Source organism: Dama dama, chromosome 5 (assembly GCF_033118175.1).
Source record: "Dama dama isolate Ldn47 chromosome 5, ASM3311817v1, whole genome shotgun sequence".
NCBI classification, from domain to species: domain Eukaryota; kingdom Metazoa; phylum Chordata; class Mammalia; order Artiodactyla; family Cervidae; genus Dama; species Dama dama.
The window spans coordinates 17,259,934-17,277,468 of record NC_083685.1 but is presented as its reverse complement, the minus strand read 5'-3'; the positions used below and the strand labels follow the sequence as shown (position 1 = coordinate 17,277,468).

The window sequence follows — 17,535 nt, the reverse complement described above, 5'->3', positions numbered from 1 at the left end:
CATTCTGTACTCCAAGGCCAAATTTGCCTGTTACTCCAGGTGTTTCTTGACCTCCTCCTTTTGCATTCCAGTTCCCTGTAATGAAAAGGACATCTCTTTTGGGTGTTAGTTCTAGAAGGTCTTGTAGGTCTTCATAGAACTGTTCAGCTTCTTCAGCGTTACTGGGTGGGGGATAGTCTTGGATTACTGTGATATTGAATGGTTTGCCTTGGAAACGAACAGAGATCATTCTGTTTGTTACACACACATTAAAAGACAGAAGTCTTGGCTCAGGCTTCCTGACATCAAAGTTGCCTTTTGACTAAAGCTACTTTCAGTTCCTCAAGGTTAAGTTGTCCTGTTTTAGACCAAATGTTTTCTCCTTTCTCCTCACTTTAGTCTGTCAGCACAGGCCTGTGAATTTCTTGGGTGGTGTGACCCTTTAGTTTTCCTAAATATGTATTTGTAATGGAAGTGCTGTTGCCCAATGGCTGAATGGTTCAAGAACAACAACATCACACTATTCTCTGGGTTTAGGGTTTGAAACAAACCTGTGGTGGGCCTGAGGGAAGGGGTGAAAAGAGAGGGAGTAGGAAGAATGAATTTGTTTTCTTTAACAATGGGTCTTTGGGAATGGGCAAGATTAAAGTTTTAGGCTGGAAGAGCTTGGCCTTCTTCACTGGGTAAAGGAGACTCCTAACATCTTCTCTAAACATGGATTTCCTCTCAGTCTCTATTCAAATCAAAGCAAAGCAAATTGATTTTCTTTATATAAAGCCCAGCCTTAAAGATGTGTGGTCACACCTATAGAATCTCTTAGCTCAAATAGGGGCACTTAATACCCTTTAATGGGGGAGAGTTCTTTTGCACCTTGTAACTACTGATATGAGAGAATCCTTTTTAGATATAGGGTTATTGGGCAGCTGGTCAACCCAGTGTGTGATCAGTATCAGGCCCTCTTTGTTTCGACAGGAAAGAAGGTTAGAGAGGTGATCTTTCGACTTCAGATTTCATGGCTCAATAAAGCTTCAAGACAGTTTTGAAGACCCAAAGGTTGCCAGCTTACTAGGGTGCCTAGGAAGGAGTGGGAGTGAGGGGTAGAAAACATACCTTTTCATCAGCATCATTTCTGGAAACAAAGGATGTTTAAACACTAAACCAGTCAGAAGGACAAATTCTAAGAAATAAGGACAGTTCCTTAAATGGATTGTGTTTAGCTTTATAAAGAGACAAAGCTACATTGCCCTGATATTTCTTTGTCAAGGTCATGTGCTTGAGCACCAAGGATTGGAGGGCTCTGTGTTTCTGAACAGTAGGGAGAGAATCAGAGGAGCAGGAGTTGGGAGTGAAGAAAATGAACTCATTAATAACATTTGACCTCTGGTGGAAGTTATTTATCATGTCTTGCCTTGTGGGTGGGCTGAATAGGAATATTGATTTCAAATATTTAAACTTGAGATACAACACATGTTTACAATATTGTGTTGCCAGCAAGCTGCCAGTTTTCCAATAAAGGGTAGATTGATCTTTTAGATTCATCTTTAGACGTTATCATTTTACAGTTTCCCTCAGTAAGAGAAGTTCTGTTGTATCAGTAAGAAGTATCAGGAAAGATATCTTCCTTTCCAGGTATGTACCCAACTCTCATTTGTGTAACCAAACAGTGTATATCATCAGCAATCCTGGCCCCTTTGCCTTTGGATTACATTATGTGCTTTTTTTTTTTTTTTTTCTAAGTGAGTGACTCATTTGCATTTCCTGATGCTGTGCCACTTGACAGAAGGTTCAAGTGCCTGGGAGAATAGTAATCAGAGGCAAATCAGCTTATGTCTGAATTGTGGCTGCTGGCAATCTATTTGAGGATAATTGAAAATTTGCTGTGTTCATTTTATTTGCGGGTTTCCAGGTAAAGGCCAAACTCCCGGTTGGGACTCCAGATTACATGGCCCCTGAAGTGTTGACTGTGATGAATGGGGATGGAAAAGGTGCCTATAGCCTAGACTGTGACTGGTGGTCAGTGGGAGTTATTGCTTATGAGATGGTTTATGGAAGATGCCCATTCACTGAAGGAACCTCAGCCAAAACCTTCAATAACATCATGAATTTCCAGGTAAAGAGCCCTTATTGGATTCTGAGGTAATATTGAGAAAGGTCATTTTAAAATGGTGCGAATGAACATTTATAATGTAAACCAGAAGTTCCGGATAATAACAACAGCAAATACTTTATATAGCACTTACTCTGTGCCAAAAGGAATTCTAAATGCTTTATTAATTGTATTATATTGACTCTCAGGTGCCAGTAATTGTTAAGTCTATGTCATCTTTTTAGGTATCATTAAAAAGGAAAAACTGCTGCCAATTAATGTAGTATATTTTATTGATTATAAAATGCTTTGATTACAGTGATGTTAAATGTGAGTAAAATGGGGGTCATAGGATTTGTGGAATATAGTTCATTAATTTGGCTAATCCTCAGGCAGTCGTGTGAGATGATATTGTTGTTGTTATTTTCATTTTACAGATGAGGAAACCAAAGCACAGCGTGGGTAAATAACTTGCCCAAAATAGCACAGGCAGTCTAGCTTTGAAATATCTGCTCTTGATATGCTACAGTTTCTTAGTGCCACTAGCTGTCAAATATGGTTAAAATTCAGAGACATGGATAGAAATACTAAGAGACGCATAAAGTAGAATTAAAGCTATCGTCTAGAAACTGTATTTGTCATTATATTAGCCTGTTTCTTAAGGATATGATAAATATCCATGTTTTAGTTTCAACAAAAAGGAAAAAGAATTTATTTCACAGATTTTTGTGTATCCAATTTCTTCCTGGGATGCTTCGTACATATTTTTCTATATAAAATATACTTTTTGTATGCTTAATTCATACATACATTTTTTGCTATTCTTTTGTCTCCTCCTGAGTTAAAATTTCCCCTGAGATGATGCTTGAGTCTCACCTGTTTCCTTCATTTCCATCCATTCATTCAGTAACGAGTAACTCATACCCGGCACTGTTAGGTACCAAGTTTGCAGTGATGGGCAAGGAGAAAGGCCCTCTTGGCCTTCTTTCTCCATTATCACATCGAAATCAAAATACAGTGTGTATGTGCACAAGCAGAGTACAGGGGGAGCACGCAGGAGGGAGTGATGGAGTGGGAGAGGGAGGGGGAGGTAGGCAGGGAAGGAGGGGCTCAGATTGGGGTAGGCCTCTGGGCAGAGAAAGCAGAGTGATTTGTTTGGGCAGCTTTAAATAGCACATCATTGTTGGATGGCAAAGAGCGAGGCGGGGAGTGTAGCTAGGTGACACGGAAGAGGGTACAGAGATCAAATCATGAAGGGTATTGAACCCTTGCAAGGGACCTAGGCCTATTGATGTGAAGAGAACATTTACTGTGGGAACATGCCTTTGGTCCAAAGTTAAGAGGACATAAAACTTCCTTCTGAAAAAAAAAAACTATATGAGAAAAAAAAATATATGAGAACTACTTTTTTGTTTTATTTATTTGAGAACTACTTTTTTAACTTTGAGACACGAGAAGCTGGTTTGCTAAGGGGATATTTTATTATTTTTAATTTTTTTTTGAAATAGCGGTTCTTGAAGTTTCCAGATGACCCCAAAGTTAGCAGTGAATTGCTTGATCTAATCCAGAGTTTGTTGTGTGGCCAGAAAGAGAGACTGAAGTTTGAAGGCCTTTGCTGTCATCCTTTCTTCTCCAAAATCGACTGGAGTAACATTCGTAACTGTAAGTAGAGTTGTATTCCTTCAGTTCTGGTGTTGGGATTAAGAAACACTTAAGAGTGATCTGAAATTATTCTGCCTCCCAGAAGTTGGTATAAATTATAAAAGTAAGGGTTTTAATTATCTATAGGAATGGAAAAGGGTAATGATGTAGCTGTCTTGAGTAATATTTCTACTTTAACATTGTTTGCAGAGAACTGGATCATTTATCACATAAACTGGATCTGTTTATGTGGCCTTTGGAGTATTATCCCTCAGTACATTAGAGGTACAGATTGATGGAATCTGAAGGTTGTCACTTGGTTTGGCAGAATTTCTTCCCAGAGGAAGAGTGGACCTAGCTGTTTTGTTCATAAGATTAGGAAAAAGACTCAGAGATTAGGCAGAGTGCCAGCATTGCTCTGCTAATGGCCAGTCCTGCCCTAAAGCCATAAATGCCTTGCTGTGTTTGCTTGTTTCCCTCTAAAATATTTGTCTTTGCTCACAAGCACGTATAATGCATATGCAGAATGGATTCATTCATACATCACTTTGTTATCAATTACTGCAAACTGAATTCATTAAGAACAAAGACCTGATTTATTATCTACAAGTCCAAAATGCTTGATGTTTTACAAATTGGTCATTTTTTTTCAACCTTTTTATGCTTGGATGTGTTGATTGAATGAGATCTATAACCTGACTCAGTGATTAGCACAGATCAGAGCCTGTAGGAAAGCCATTGGCCCGGTTGAGTGTGTGTCTGATTTTTGGTGATGAGGGGAGGCAGGGAAATGGAATCCATTTCTAGGTGTCAAAACCAGGCTTCTAGTTGGAGCTGTGTTGTAACTGTAACCTCTTGAACCTTTAGCTGACATATAGGAGTTGGGTTAAGAGCCATTATTGTCCAGTTGAAAGCCATTTCGATGGTTTCTCTAACCCTCTGCGAATTTTCTGTAGATCTCTTGTGGCAACTTTTTTTTCTCTTCTGGTAGCCACATTACTATATTTTTCAAGTCTTTTAGGGATCAACCCCCAAATCTCCATGATTCAGGGCTTTTAATCAGAAGTACATTTTCAGTGCAGTCTTTCTTTTTTGCTTTTGGAAAGATTTGATACAGTTGGTTCTTATTGCCACCCAAATACTTAATCTTTTCTTGCCTTACCTTTTTTATCTCCAGTCTTCTTAAATAGAGAGCTTCCCTGGTAGCTCAGATGGTAAAGCGTCTGCCTACAATGCGGGAGACCCGGGTTCAATCCCTGGGTTGGGAAGATCTCCTGGAGAAGGAAATGGCAACCCACTCCAGTATTCTTGCCTGGAAAATCCCATAGATGGAGGAACCTGGTAGGCTACAGTCCATGGGGTTGCAAAGAGTCAGACACGACTGAGCAACTTCACTTCTTAAATAAGCAGCTCATTTTCTTATTCTTGTCTTTGCCAGTTGTCTCCACCCAAGTAAGTCAGCAAATGGTGATTAATTACCCAGGTAACTTTATTTTGTATTCTGGTAAACCTTGCTGATGTTTTGGTGTTGTGTTAGAATTCCCATATTTTGTTCTAGTCTTTTCTTCTCCAGCTGTTTATAGGTTTTAGGCTTGTTGAGCTTCTGAGGCTAAGTAACATTCTGTAAATTACACAGTGCCCAGAGAGGATATGTGTTGGGAGAGAGCGTGGCCCCTACTGTGCATCACAAGGTCTGTCTTGTGGGAAGTAATGGTTGTCGTTGGGATGAGATGATTCTGGGATGGGTCACTGTACACTTGACCGTCTTTGCACTTGTTGCCTCCTCTTCACGTGAGGAGACTCACTGTGTCTTCTGTGACTCTGCGTAATGTTTCCATATCCTGATAAATATCTGCTTAGTTTTTCCTCATCTTTAACATGTTTCTCACTTTCCCATACTGAGTTCATATGAGAGAATTCTCACCCAGCTGAATCCTGATTCTTTTCTTAAATATATTTTTAAAAATAAAAATTGTATATATGTGAGACATACAGTGTAAAAATTTGATTTACATAGACGCAGTGGAATGGTTACTACAGTCAAGCTAGTTAACACATTCGTCTCCTCAGAGTTTCCTTCCTCCTTTCCTGCCTCCCTCTTCCTCTTCTTTCCTTTCTTCCTTCTGTCTCTCTGTCCCTTCCTTCCTTTCATGAGAACATCTAAAATCTACTCTCTTAACAAAGTTTCAGTATTCAATACAGTATTCTTAAGTATGGGCATCACACTATATTAATACATTAGGTCTCTGGGACTTGTTCATCTTACATTACTCCAACTTTGTACATGTTCTCATTTCCCCCAACTCCCCACTTCTGGTGACCGTTTTTCTACTCCATGCTTCTGTGTATTCAACTTTTTTAGTTTCCACATATGAGTAAGATCATGTAGTTTTTTTCTTTTTGTGCCTGTCATAATTCCCTTTGCATCATGACTTCCAGTTTCATCCATGTTGTTGAAAATGGCAGGATTTTCTTCTTTTTATTTTTAAAGGCTGAGCAATATTGCTTCACACCTATTTAAATATCCATTCGTCCATTGATGGACACTTAGGTTATTCCCATTATTTTGGCTCCTGTGGATAATGCTGCCATGAATGTGGGAGCACAGATAGCTCTTTGAGGTACTGATTTTATTTTCTTCTGTATACCCAGAAGAGGGATTCCTGGATCACAAGGAATTTCTATTTTTAATTTTTTTTGAGCATCCTTTATACTGTTTTCATAGTGGCTGCACCAGTTTATCTTCCTACCAACCGTGTACAAGGAGTCCCTTTCCTCCACATGCCCACCATTGCTGATTACCTCTTATCTTTTTGATGATAGCCAATCTAACAGGCATGAAATGATAGCTCATTGTGGTTCTGATTTGCCTTTCCCCGATGATTAGTGATACTGAGCACCTTTTCAGACACCTGTTGGTTATTGGTATATGTCTTCTTCAGAGAGATGTATTTTGATGTCCTTTACCCTGAATCTCGATTCTAAAATTCTGACAGAAACTCTTGATGGTTTTTATTTTCTAACTCCCAGCATAGTGGTTCTGAAGAGTCATAAAACACATTTGTCTTAAAGGAACTTCTAGTAATTTTAACAGCCCTTTTACTTTGGAATAATGTCACATTTATAGAAAATTTGCAAAGATAGTACAGTTCCCACATACCCTTCTTCCAGTTTCCCCTAATGATAGCATCCTACATAACAAAGTCACATTTGTCAAAATAAGATTATACAATTAATTAAACTTTAGACTTACTCCAGTTTCACCGGCTTCCTCACTCATGCCCCTTTTTCTGTTCCAGGAATCCGTCCAGGGCACTATATTGCGATTAGAGTGCTTGTGGCTGATGGCACTTTATCCTGGCTGAGGCACTTAATGTAGCTCAGCCAGTGAGTGGGATCTCCATGCCCTCTGAGGATTGATAGGGCCTTTTCCTGGTGGTTCTCAGGCATCCCTGACTATGCAGAGAGCTGTGGTATTAATTGCAGTGTCTCCTAGCAGATTTTCCTATTTTTCACCCACCTTCGATCCCTGTGTATTTGTAATCAACTGAGGGTTTGTGACTGAAAACATTGCTGGACTCCATGACATTTGAGCTATTTTCTAACTAGGTGGTTCTAACACAAATTATGTCTTTGTCCAGTCCCATTTTTCATAAACACACATTGAGTGACTCTCGTCAACCAAAGCACTTGAAGTTAGGTTTCCTGAGTTCCTGATTGCTGCTCAAATGCTTCGTGATTCCAGACTGTTGAATAGTTCCACTTTCTACACAGGAGATTGTCCTTTGATGAAAGAAACATTAGCCTTTCTGCTAGTTCACCCTCAATTCTTCTTTTTCTTGTTATAACCAAGGAAAGGAAGTAATGCTTAACACAGCAGGTAATAATCTTCTAAAACTCATTATCTCAAGAGGTGGTCCAGGCAGGATATGTAAATGCAGTTTCAGAAGGGTCTGGGAAAATGGATGAGTGACAGAATTGGGAGTGGTTACTGGGAGAAACTAGGACATGCCCTATCTCTGACCCCTGAGGTTAGATGGAGCATTTCGTCATTTGGAGCATTTAGGTCCTACCTCTTGGACTTGTTGTGGGCAACAATGTGCGAACCAAGAATCTGACCTAGTTCAGGGATATTTGTTCTCCTGGCAAGTCAAGAGCGCTCTGCCACACTCATGGGTCACTGTGCACCTCCTACCTTGATGTTTCATTCTGCGCCGCACATGATCAGATATAAAGTTGAGTTTCTAGCTGCTGCTTCTTATTTCAAGGCTACTTTCCAAGTTTCAGGATTGGGCTTCTTAAGGATGCTAGCTGCCCTGGGCTGTGCAATTCCAGTGATGTTTCAGGTATTGGGCAGGAGTCTGATTGTGCCCTCTGCCTGATTTTCTGGGCTTCCGGAATGCGGAAGCCAATCAGTCCGCCTCTTTCCTGCCTTTGGGGTTATGCTTGCCTTTCCTGACATCAGGCACCTGCTCTGTCAATGGCAGAGTTGCACTGTCCTGCGTGCCCTTCTCCTTACATGTTTTTAATATCTTCCCCCAGAGACATAGTGATGTAAACAGAACCAGCACACTTACACCTTTCGTCCAAACCCACCACGTCTCAACAGTGAGAGATGCATAATGAGAGTGTTGACTCTGGATCGTTTCCTAGAACCTCTAAAGCTAATGCTCTAGAGAACTTGTTTTTATCTGTTGCTTATGACACAGGCTTCTTTTTTTGAGTCATCTTCATTTTACTCTTCTCAGAAAGGCACAGTTCTTGTAGAATTACTTTTGAGTTTCCAGGTTCTTAGCGTTTGTCACAGAAAGTACATTTCATTTCTATCCAGTAGTGACTCAGTGGTGGTCCAGTGCTGATCAGCCCTGAGATAGTCCCCTAACAAAGAGGTCTCCGTTGTTGATCATTATTCACTACCTGGCACCTAATGGCCATCACAGAATTGCAGGTGTACAATCCTTTGATTACTCCATAAGCCTAAGGGATGAAGGCCTTTGGTTTAAAGGAAAAGTATTCTAAGACTTCCTATCCTTGGGTGAAATTCTTACATGTTTTTGTGTATAGAAATCAGCACCACGAGACTTCACTGGGTATTTTACCCCAGTCCTGCAGTCTGATAGGAAATACTGGTTAAGTAGCAAGTGTTCTGTGCCAACTACCAAGTATTTAAGTATATATTACACTATGTTACTTTAAAACAATTCAAAGAAAAGGATTATTGTACCCATTCTACAGGTATGGACACAGTGGTAACTTGTCCCAGATCATATAGCAAGTGAGAGAGAGGGTCTGGATTTGGGTTGAGGTCTAGGTGATTCTAGAGCCCTTTCTACTTTCTGCAATACCATGCATGCTTTATGATAGATAGTTGTTATTAATGATGTTTATGGTGATGACAAATAGTACCACTCTGTAGTCTCTGTGTCTGTTCAAGCACATTTGGAATTTCTAGTCGTTTTGAATCTACAGGATTCATCCTGATATTTGAGTGCTGTGTGCTGTATGTTAGGTGCTGTAGCTCTGTGGATGAATAAATCTCAATACAGCCCAGCCTTCAGTGAGCTTACAGTCTACATTATAGGTCCCTTGCTTAAATAGAGCTGTAGTCTTGTTTAAATTGCCATTCCTCAAAATGGTAGAGTTTGGGAATTTCCTGGCAGTCCAGTGGTTAGGACTCTGTGCTTTCACTGCTGAGGACCTGGGTTCAGTCCCTAGTCGGGGAACTAAGACCCTACAAGCTGCATGGCGTGGCCAAAAAAAAAAAAGGGTAGAATGCTTTTAATGCTTAGTAGGTCACCCACTGACTTACTGAACCACATGTACTTGGTCTTAAACAAAATGTAGACTGTGACCCGGTGACCCCTTGCCCACATAGAGCATCCTGTTGTTTCTGTGAATTTATTACCACCACTGCCCCACCCCTTGCCTCAGATCTAGCCTGGGAAAGGACCGTGTTGGATCGATGACCCACTTCTAAAATTATGATTTGTAGTCTCCAGGTGAATTGAGAGCACTTGATTCATGTTTTCTGTTTATTTGAGGTTATGTGGTTTCTCAACCTCAGCACTGTTCATGTTTAGGAGCAGATAATTATTTGTTTGGGGACTGTTACGTGAATTGCAGAATGTTTAGCAGCACCCCTGGCGTTTACCCGCAGATTCCAGTAGGACTCTGTGTCTTTTGATAACCCAACATGTCTCCAGACATTTGCCAGTGTCCCTTGTTGGGGGGTGGGGGAGCAGTACAAGCGTCCCAGTAGAGAACCATTGTTTTAGAAGAATTGGTCAGATTGTTACCAGGGGAGAGAACATCACAGTAAATAGAGTCATTCAAGACTGCCATTGCTAACCGGCAGTGGAACCGTAGCCTGGGGTCAGGGGGACCCTGCTGTGTCGAGTGTGGTCCATGGACCAGTAGCATCATCATCATCGCCAACATCATCTGGGAGCTTGTTAGAGTTGCAGAGGCTCAGACTCCCCTCCACCCCAGACCTGCTGAGTCAGAAACTGCACTTCAATAAGATCCTGAGAAATAAGATTCCTGTGTGTAGCATCTGTAAAGCTCTGCGAGAGGAGAAAATGAGATCTGTCAGCCTTAGTTTCTTGCTCATCTTGGCAGAGTCCTCCTTGCTTTGTCCTCTGGGCTGAGGGTAAGGGGAGGCTGCTTTTTGGCTAAGAACTTTCCCAGGCGGATGGAACTGCTTGGAAACGCAGGATTTTAGCCTCTGCTTTTGAGGAATTTAAAGCTTTTCTTTCAGATGGACTTTATATCTTTCATATTTTTCAAGATGGTGGTTTAACGTAATCTCTTCCTGCTGATGGCAAATAGATAGTTGTAATAAAGGCATTTGTATGCCTTCTACATCCCCCCACCACTCTCTGCATTACTGTTGTCTTGTATTTACTTTTTTTCCTTAATTGAAGTGTAGTTGGTTTGCATTATATTGTGTTGGTTTCAGGTGTACAACATAGTGATTCAGTATTTTTGCAGATTGTATTCCATTATAGGTTTTTTACAAGATAATGGGCATAACTATATTTATTAAGGATGGACTTTTCCTTTTTCAATACTTTTTATGTGTGTATTATGACCCTATATTGAGCACCTACTATGTACCTGGGGGCCCTGCAAGGCACACTGTGCATATTGTCCTCCTAAAATCTCTGTGAGGCCGGTACTATGTTTGGTCCCACAGTACAGATGAGAATACTGAGGCCTGAAGAGACGAAGCCTCTTGGTAAAGGTCATGGAACTAGTAGTTGGCAGTGAAAAGAGCCTAACTTGGGTTTCCCTGACTCCAGATTCACTTTACTTTTTAAAAATTTATTTGACAAAGTCCATGATAAAAAAAAAATTCAAGCAATGCAGAAGGTTAAACAATTAAAAAAAAAAGTCACCTACCCTCCCCATGCCCAGTGCCTCTCTGTAAAGTGAACCATTATTATCAGTTTCTTGTATAACTTTCCAGAATATTCTGTATGCTAATACAAACACCAATATAGTCTGCACTCTTAACGGCATTGTTGTACCGCCTCCTAAGAATTCAGGAATTTTTATTGTCAGGCTGTTTTCCTGCATCGTTGAAAAAAATGAAGAAGAAGGCTTTGTACAATCCCACCGTGTTGATGCTTTGAATTCAAGCTGTCCTGACATTGATTTCTGATGAGCAGTTCTCTCTTCTCAAAAGAATACCCCTTATGATTTTGACATGAATATTTCATTTATTTATTTTGGTTTTCTGCTTTTAGAATAACATTATCTCAGTAACTTGTCCGTTTGTGTGTGTGTTTGTGTGTGTGTTTTAAAGGTTTGCTTGTTTGGAGTTTTCTATCATTTTAAGCAGGTATCTGGCCAGATTTTGTTTTTTTCAGCTAATTTGTGGAGGACAGTAGCTGTGTGTTTCTCCATTAGCCTTGGTTGGCCTTTAAGTGTGTCTCCCTGTTAGATACCCATGCAGTCACTTGGGGGCTGGAGGAAATGAGGAAGGGGAGCTGGGGGGTGTTTAGCTGATCAGCATGAGGGAGAAGAGAGGAGAATGGCAGGGAGATGGTATAGTGATGGCAGGAGCTCAGCCTTCTAGACAAGAGTACGTGGGCAACACCTGCTAAAACTTCAAAAAGGAGTAATTGAGACATGTGGTCAGTGGCTCTTACAGGTGAGTATTTATATGTCTTGGGGATTTTTTTTTTTTTAAGAATAAATTATTCGTAGGAGAAAAATAGGGTAAAAAGAGCTAAGTGCAGGGAATTTGCTGATCGTCCAGTGGTTAGGACTCTACTTTCACTGCTGGGTCCTGTGTTTAATCCCTGGTCAAGACACTAAGATCCTGCAAACCATTCTTTGTGGCCAAAAAAGAAAAAGCTAAACTTATATGGATTAAGGTCATAGGGTCTTCCCCCTCTAGTTTGAATTTAGAAGCTACCTCTAGAGATGTTAAAAATGTGTATGTAATATTCTACTTTATTTCAAGATAAATTGAGATGGCTTACTTTAGAGATGATTGCAATACTAAAATGATAAAAATAAATGAGAAATCTGGATGAAGTGAGTATCAAAGTAGGGAAATAGAGGCAGGGTTAATAGTAAAAACCAATAAGCTCTGGTTAAATTGCCAGCCAGGGGTGGATTTGGGATCCTTAGCCTCCTAGTGGCCAAATTAAAATGGAGAATATGGACAGTTTTAAGAGGCTCAGTCCTGTGAGAAAAAAAATCCAGAATATGTTCAGAGAAGACTCAGTTTTCTGGTACTGAGTCCTGAGGAGTTTCAATATGGGGTTCCCCAAAATGAGACCCCTTGTGATGTGGTGGCGCTGGGGATTTCCCTAGGATCGCTTCTTATGGTGCCTCTTAGTGTAAGCCAGTGCTGCAGTGCTGAATCTCACTTCAGAAAGTCATTTCTAAATGAGGCAAATTCATGCCTTTCCTGGGAGAAGATGAGAAAAGGGAAATAGATTTGTTAGAGAGCCCGTAAATTGGAGTACTGAACTCTTATTAATTTCTTACTTGCTTGGAAGATTTTCCAGGAAACATGGAAATGATTTTGGCCAAAGATTCAAAATTATATTAAACATCTGGGACTCTACTCATCAGTCAACTTTGCAGTCAGTTCTATGAAGTGCAGCAATTGCATTTACGCTCATTTTCCAAGGGCAAAGTTCAGATAGCACTAAAGAGGGGGGTTGGCAGGAGTCAAAAGAGATCAGAACTGAAGGACACAGAGTAGGAGGTCCAGGTGGCTCATGATGTCTGAGGGTTTGGAAATAATTTTCAGTGTCTTCACTTCAGAAAAGAAGTATGACTGACTCTTTGGTTCCTGGGGATGTCCTTCAAAATTCTGACTAACAAAGGATACACACAAAGAACTGATAGCCACACAGAAACCAAAATAAAGGAACACATTTGTTTCTTTGCTTCTTCCATAGGGCTGATGGTGGGTGGTGTTTTTCCATCCCCCATAAACTGGAAAGTAGTGGACTTTTTTGGCAAGAATATCTGGTAGATGGGCTTCTCCTGGCTTAAAATGGGATAATAATAAGTATCAAAAAGACTACAGTGGCTTGAAACACATCCACTCATGAGTTCATACTGGCAACTGAAAAAAGAAATCTCATTGGTCACGTCTGGCAGTTGCTAAGGCACACCCCTCCTCTCACCCCAACTCTGAATGTTGCTAAGTGTAGGGAAAGATGGGCTTCCCAGGTGGCGCAGTGGAAGGAATCTGCCTGCCAGTGCAGGAGACGCAAGAGACTCAGGTTTGATCCCTGGGTTGGGAAGATTCCTTGGAGTAGGAAATGGCAACCCACTCCAGTATTCTTGCCTGGAAAATCCTGTGGACAGAGGAGCCTGGCAGGGTACAGTCCATGAGGTCACAAGGAGTTGGACACCACCGAGCAACTGAACACACACATAGAGAATGAACCAAGCATTTATCCTGCCTTCCTGTTTGAACTGTATTCCAGAATTACCAAATTGTTGATGTGCTAGTAAATGTAGAAGGAATGATGAACTTAGAAAAACACCATTTTTCAACTCTTAATGAATTAATGATTCTAGGTAAAGATCATCCATGGCTGCTGAGACATGAAGTGAAAGATGAGAGAGAAGGTCATGGGGAGGGACCAGGCTGATCTCACTGGATCACATGGATCATTCTTAACATCACACAAAGAAAGATAAGCAGACATTGTGTGCCCTTTAATGTCATGGGCTAGTAAGTAGACAACACATCCTGGGAAATATTCTCTCCAAGCGAAATTGAGTATGAATATGCATGTGGCCCTGGATTTAACTTCCAGTTTCTAGGAAATGGAAGTGGCTTCCCTGGTGGCTTAGATGGTAAAGAATCTGCCTGCAATGCTGGAAACTCGGCTTAGATCCTGGGTTGGAACGATTCCCTGGAGAAGGGAATGGCAACCCATGCTGGTATTCTTGCCTGGAGAATTCCATGGACAGAGGAGCCTGGCAGGATACAGTCCATGGGGTTGCAAAGAGTCAGATATAACTGAGCAGTAATACTTTTTCAACACTCTAGGAAACATGGGCACAGAGAAACATGTCAAATGATGTCACAAGGGTACAACCGACCGAGTCCAGATGGTGAGATTTCTACAGGGATCTTGTGATTCAGTTTCTTAAACCAATAAATACCATTAAAGAAAAAAAAAAAAGGTCAGTGTTTATAGATTGAGGCATACCCACCAAATCAGTGTGTGAACCTTGGTTGGACCCTGATTGAAAGAAATCAAATGTAAAGAGATACTTTGGGGACAGCTGGAAAAAATTGAGCACAAACATGGTATTAGATAATGTTAAGGAGTTAATGTAAATTTTGTTGGGTGTGATGAAGGTATTATGGTCATGGTTTTTTTTTTTAAGTCCTCATCTGTTAGAGAGTCATGCTTCTCCCCCTAGGGAACATTTAGCAATGTCTGGAGGCATTTTCAGTTGTCACAACTGGTGGTGTTATTGGCATCTAGTGAGTAGAGGTCAGAGACACTGCTAAACACCCTATGATCATGTGTCAGTCCCCTGCAACAAAGTATTTGCCAATCTCAATGTCAGTAGTGCCACAGTTGAGAAACCCTGAGTTAGGGATATTTGCTACTGTAATTATAGGTGAAATTATTACCAACCAGTGTTTTTCACCTCCTCAATCAACAGAAATTGATGAAGAGGCCAGATAAGAAATTCAGGCAAGGCTTTAGTGGGGCTCCTGCAGCAGGGAGTGATAACAAGTAGCAGGTTCCCTTGCTTTCTCCCTGAGGGTGATGGGAAGTGAGCTGGTTCTTTGTATAGCGTGAGGGAAGGGGTGTGACCAGGGTTCAGGCTGGAGGAGTGGCTTAGGTGGTTTGCCCACTTCTTCTGTGGTGGTGTGTGCAAGTTGCATGTGCAGTACCCTGCTTTTGTTCCTGGCTCTTCAGAAGTGGCTGCTGGGTTTGGGGTCTTTTTGTATCTTTTTGTCCATAATTTGCTCCAACTGTGCATGCATGCAGTTATTTGTAGTCCTTTACAATTTCTTTGTATTTTATTACTTGAGACTTTTGTCTGGGTGCAAGCACTGCAGCAAAGGGTCCCAGGTTTCAGCCTGTCTCAAAATCATATGATGTCTGGGGTTTGCTTTTAATAATCAGCAGACGTGCAAATAGAATAGGGACCAGAGTAGGTGAAATGAAATGAGAATATTGTACGTTTTTGAAGGTGTGCAGGAGTTTGTTGTACTTCTGTACCACTTCTGCACATATGAAAATTTTGATATTAATTTAAAAATAGGGCTTCTCTCTCTGGTGGCTCAGTGGTAAAGTATTTGTCTGCCAGTGCAGGAGACATGTGTTCAGCCCTTGGTCTGGGAAGATCCCACATGCCATAGAGCAACTAATGCCTGGGAACCACAACTACTGGGCCCTCATGCTGCAGTTGCTGAAGCCTACACACTCTAGAGCCTGTGCTCTGCAACAAGAGAGGCCACCACAATAAGAAGCCCGTGCACCACAACCAGAGAGTAGCCCCTGCTCGCCACAACTAGCGAAAAACCCATGCAGCAGTGAAGACCCAGCATAGCCAAAACTAAATAAATAAAATGATTAGATCATTAAAAATGTTGGAGAACTCTCCCCCTACCCCCCAAATGTTGGAGAAAAAGATAACTACAGAGGTCTTGAGGACAACAAAGAATGAATCTGATTGGCTGTGTCATTAGGTCTAGGTAATTCAAGGGGAAAGGCGCTGGAAGGGAAAGTTGTTGGGGTCTAGAGCACGGAGATTCCAGGAAATGGAAACCCATGAATTATTGTTCAGGTATGTTTTGGGGGCCTCCATCTGTGCCCTAAACTGGATGTATCCACACCCAGAGAATTATAGTCTTGACTAGTTACACTCTGAAAAGATTCTCTTTGAGTGTTTCCATCCTATGTAGGTGTTTCACAGGGTTGCTCTATACCTAGACTAAGAGGGAGGGGGGAAGTGTTAGAAGGCTGGTTGAAGTGTGATCCAGAATTGAGAGAAAGCATCTCTAAAAGTGTAGTCTTGTGGGAAAACATAAGTTGCTGCTTGATAGTAAGCAGCCTATAGGAGCATGACTCTTGAGAAAGGCGAGATTCAGACAGAGTGCACAACTCCATTGAGATCTTATATCTGCCCCCAGAGAGGAAACCTGCTTAGCTGCGGGCAGCCCAGCCCTAGCATCCTTGAGACTAATCAATTAAAGCATACTTCATCACTTCTTGGCCTTTTGGCTAGGATCAAATGTAGTATCTGTTCTTAGCAGATTAAAGCATACTTCAGTGATGCTAAAACTTCCATATTCGTTTTCTTTGAAGATGCCATAGTAAAAACTGATCACCAGCCAAGTCAACATTGCTAACAGTCTCTTTATAACTGTTTGGGGAACCAAACATGTCAGATAATTCTTTATCTACTCAAGTCTGTTGGAAGCTAGATCCAGTTTTTCTTCTTTTCGAATTTTGTATACAGTTGTGCTGTCTGGACAAGTTACATCTGACCATTTTCTACTCAGAGGGGTGACAGTGAGGGGGCTTGCCTGAGGCTCCAGGAGATGTTTTCATGGGCTAAATTACTTATATGTATATAGTAGCTAGCTCTTCTTACCTGTCCTCTAATTTATTCTCTTGGTTCATTCCTATGCGATTTCTGATACTGGAAATCTTGCTCTTCTTTCTATTGCAACCTTTTTCTCTTGGAATTGTTCCCTTTGTAAGAGTCACTCATTGATATTCTTAAAAATCTCTGCTCTTGCATCAGTTGTCACATTTTTGCCATGCCTTCTGTTAATCCGTGTCTCCTCTATTTCTGTTATCACTTCCTTAGTGTAGAATTTGTCATATTAACTATTGTAGACTTGTCCTTTAGAGGTTCCTAGCATCGCCCTCTACCAACCATCACTGTTAAAACTATCATATCAGTCTCAGGTGCTGACACCAGCCCAGCACTCTCAAACTCTTTCTAATAATCTCTTCTGTCAATCCAGTCCAGGATTTTCCCCCCTTCAAGGTCCAGCCAGGATTTCACTTGTATTTACTTCCTGGCCTCATTACCCACAGCTTTCTTGGGCTACTGTTCCCTGGCTTTTCTAAAGAAGCACTCATCTCCACTCCAGCCCGTGAAGACACCTTTTAACTAACTCTAGAGAAACAATCACTTCCATGACGCACTCCTGCAGGAACACACAAAATTCACTGTACCCACTTTGGCAATACATGGTGGCCATCACTCTGTTTACGCACTGTCCACTTTTCACAGCCTCATCTTGACCTCTGAATGACACAAATAGCCTCCTCTTCACTTGTCTTGCAGTTCTGTCTTCATCATGAAGA

General features: G+C 41.1%; 1 protein-coding gene and 1 pseudogene across 5 annotated transcripts in view; both read left to right on the top strand.

Annotated features, from left to right (window-relative positions):
- The window catches only part of CIT (citron rho-interacting serine/threonine kinase), a 171,879-nt gene that overhangs the window by 46,803 nt on the left and 107,541 nt on the right, over window positions 1-17,535 (top strand). For 4 of the 5 annotated variants that reach the window (XM_061141899.1, XM_061141897.1, XM_061141896.1 and 1 more), the window contains exons 8-9: window positions 1,886-2,089; window positions 3,574-3,727. In XM_061141899.1, coding sequence (XP_060997882.1) covers window positions 1,886-2,089; window positions 3,574-3,727 — 358 coding nt within the window. Of the gene's footprint in view, window positions 1-1,885; window positions 2,090-3,573; window positions 3,728-17,535 lie in introns of those variants that run through there. The other variant, XM_061141901.1, reaches the window with a different exon arrangement.
- On the top strand, window positions 16,418-16,597 carry LOC133058240 (U2 spliceosomal RNA; annotated as a pseudogene).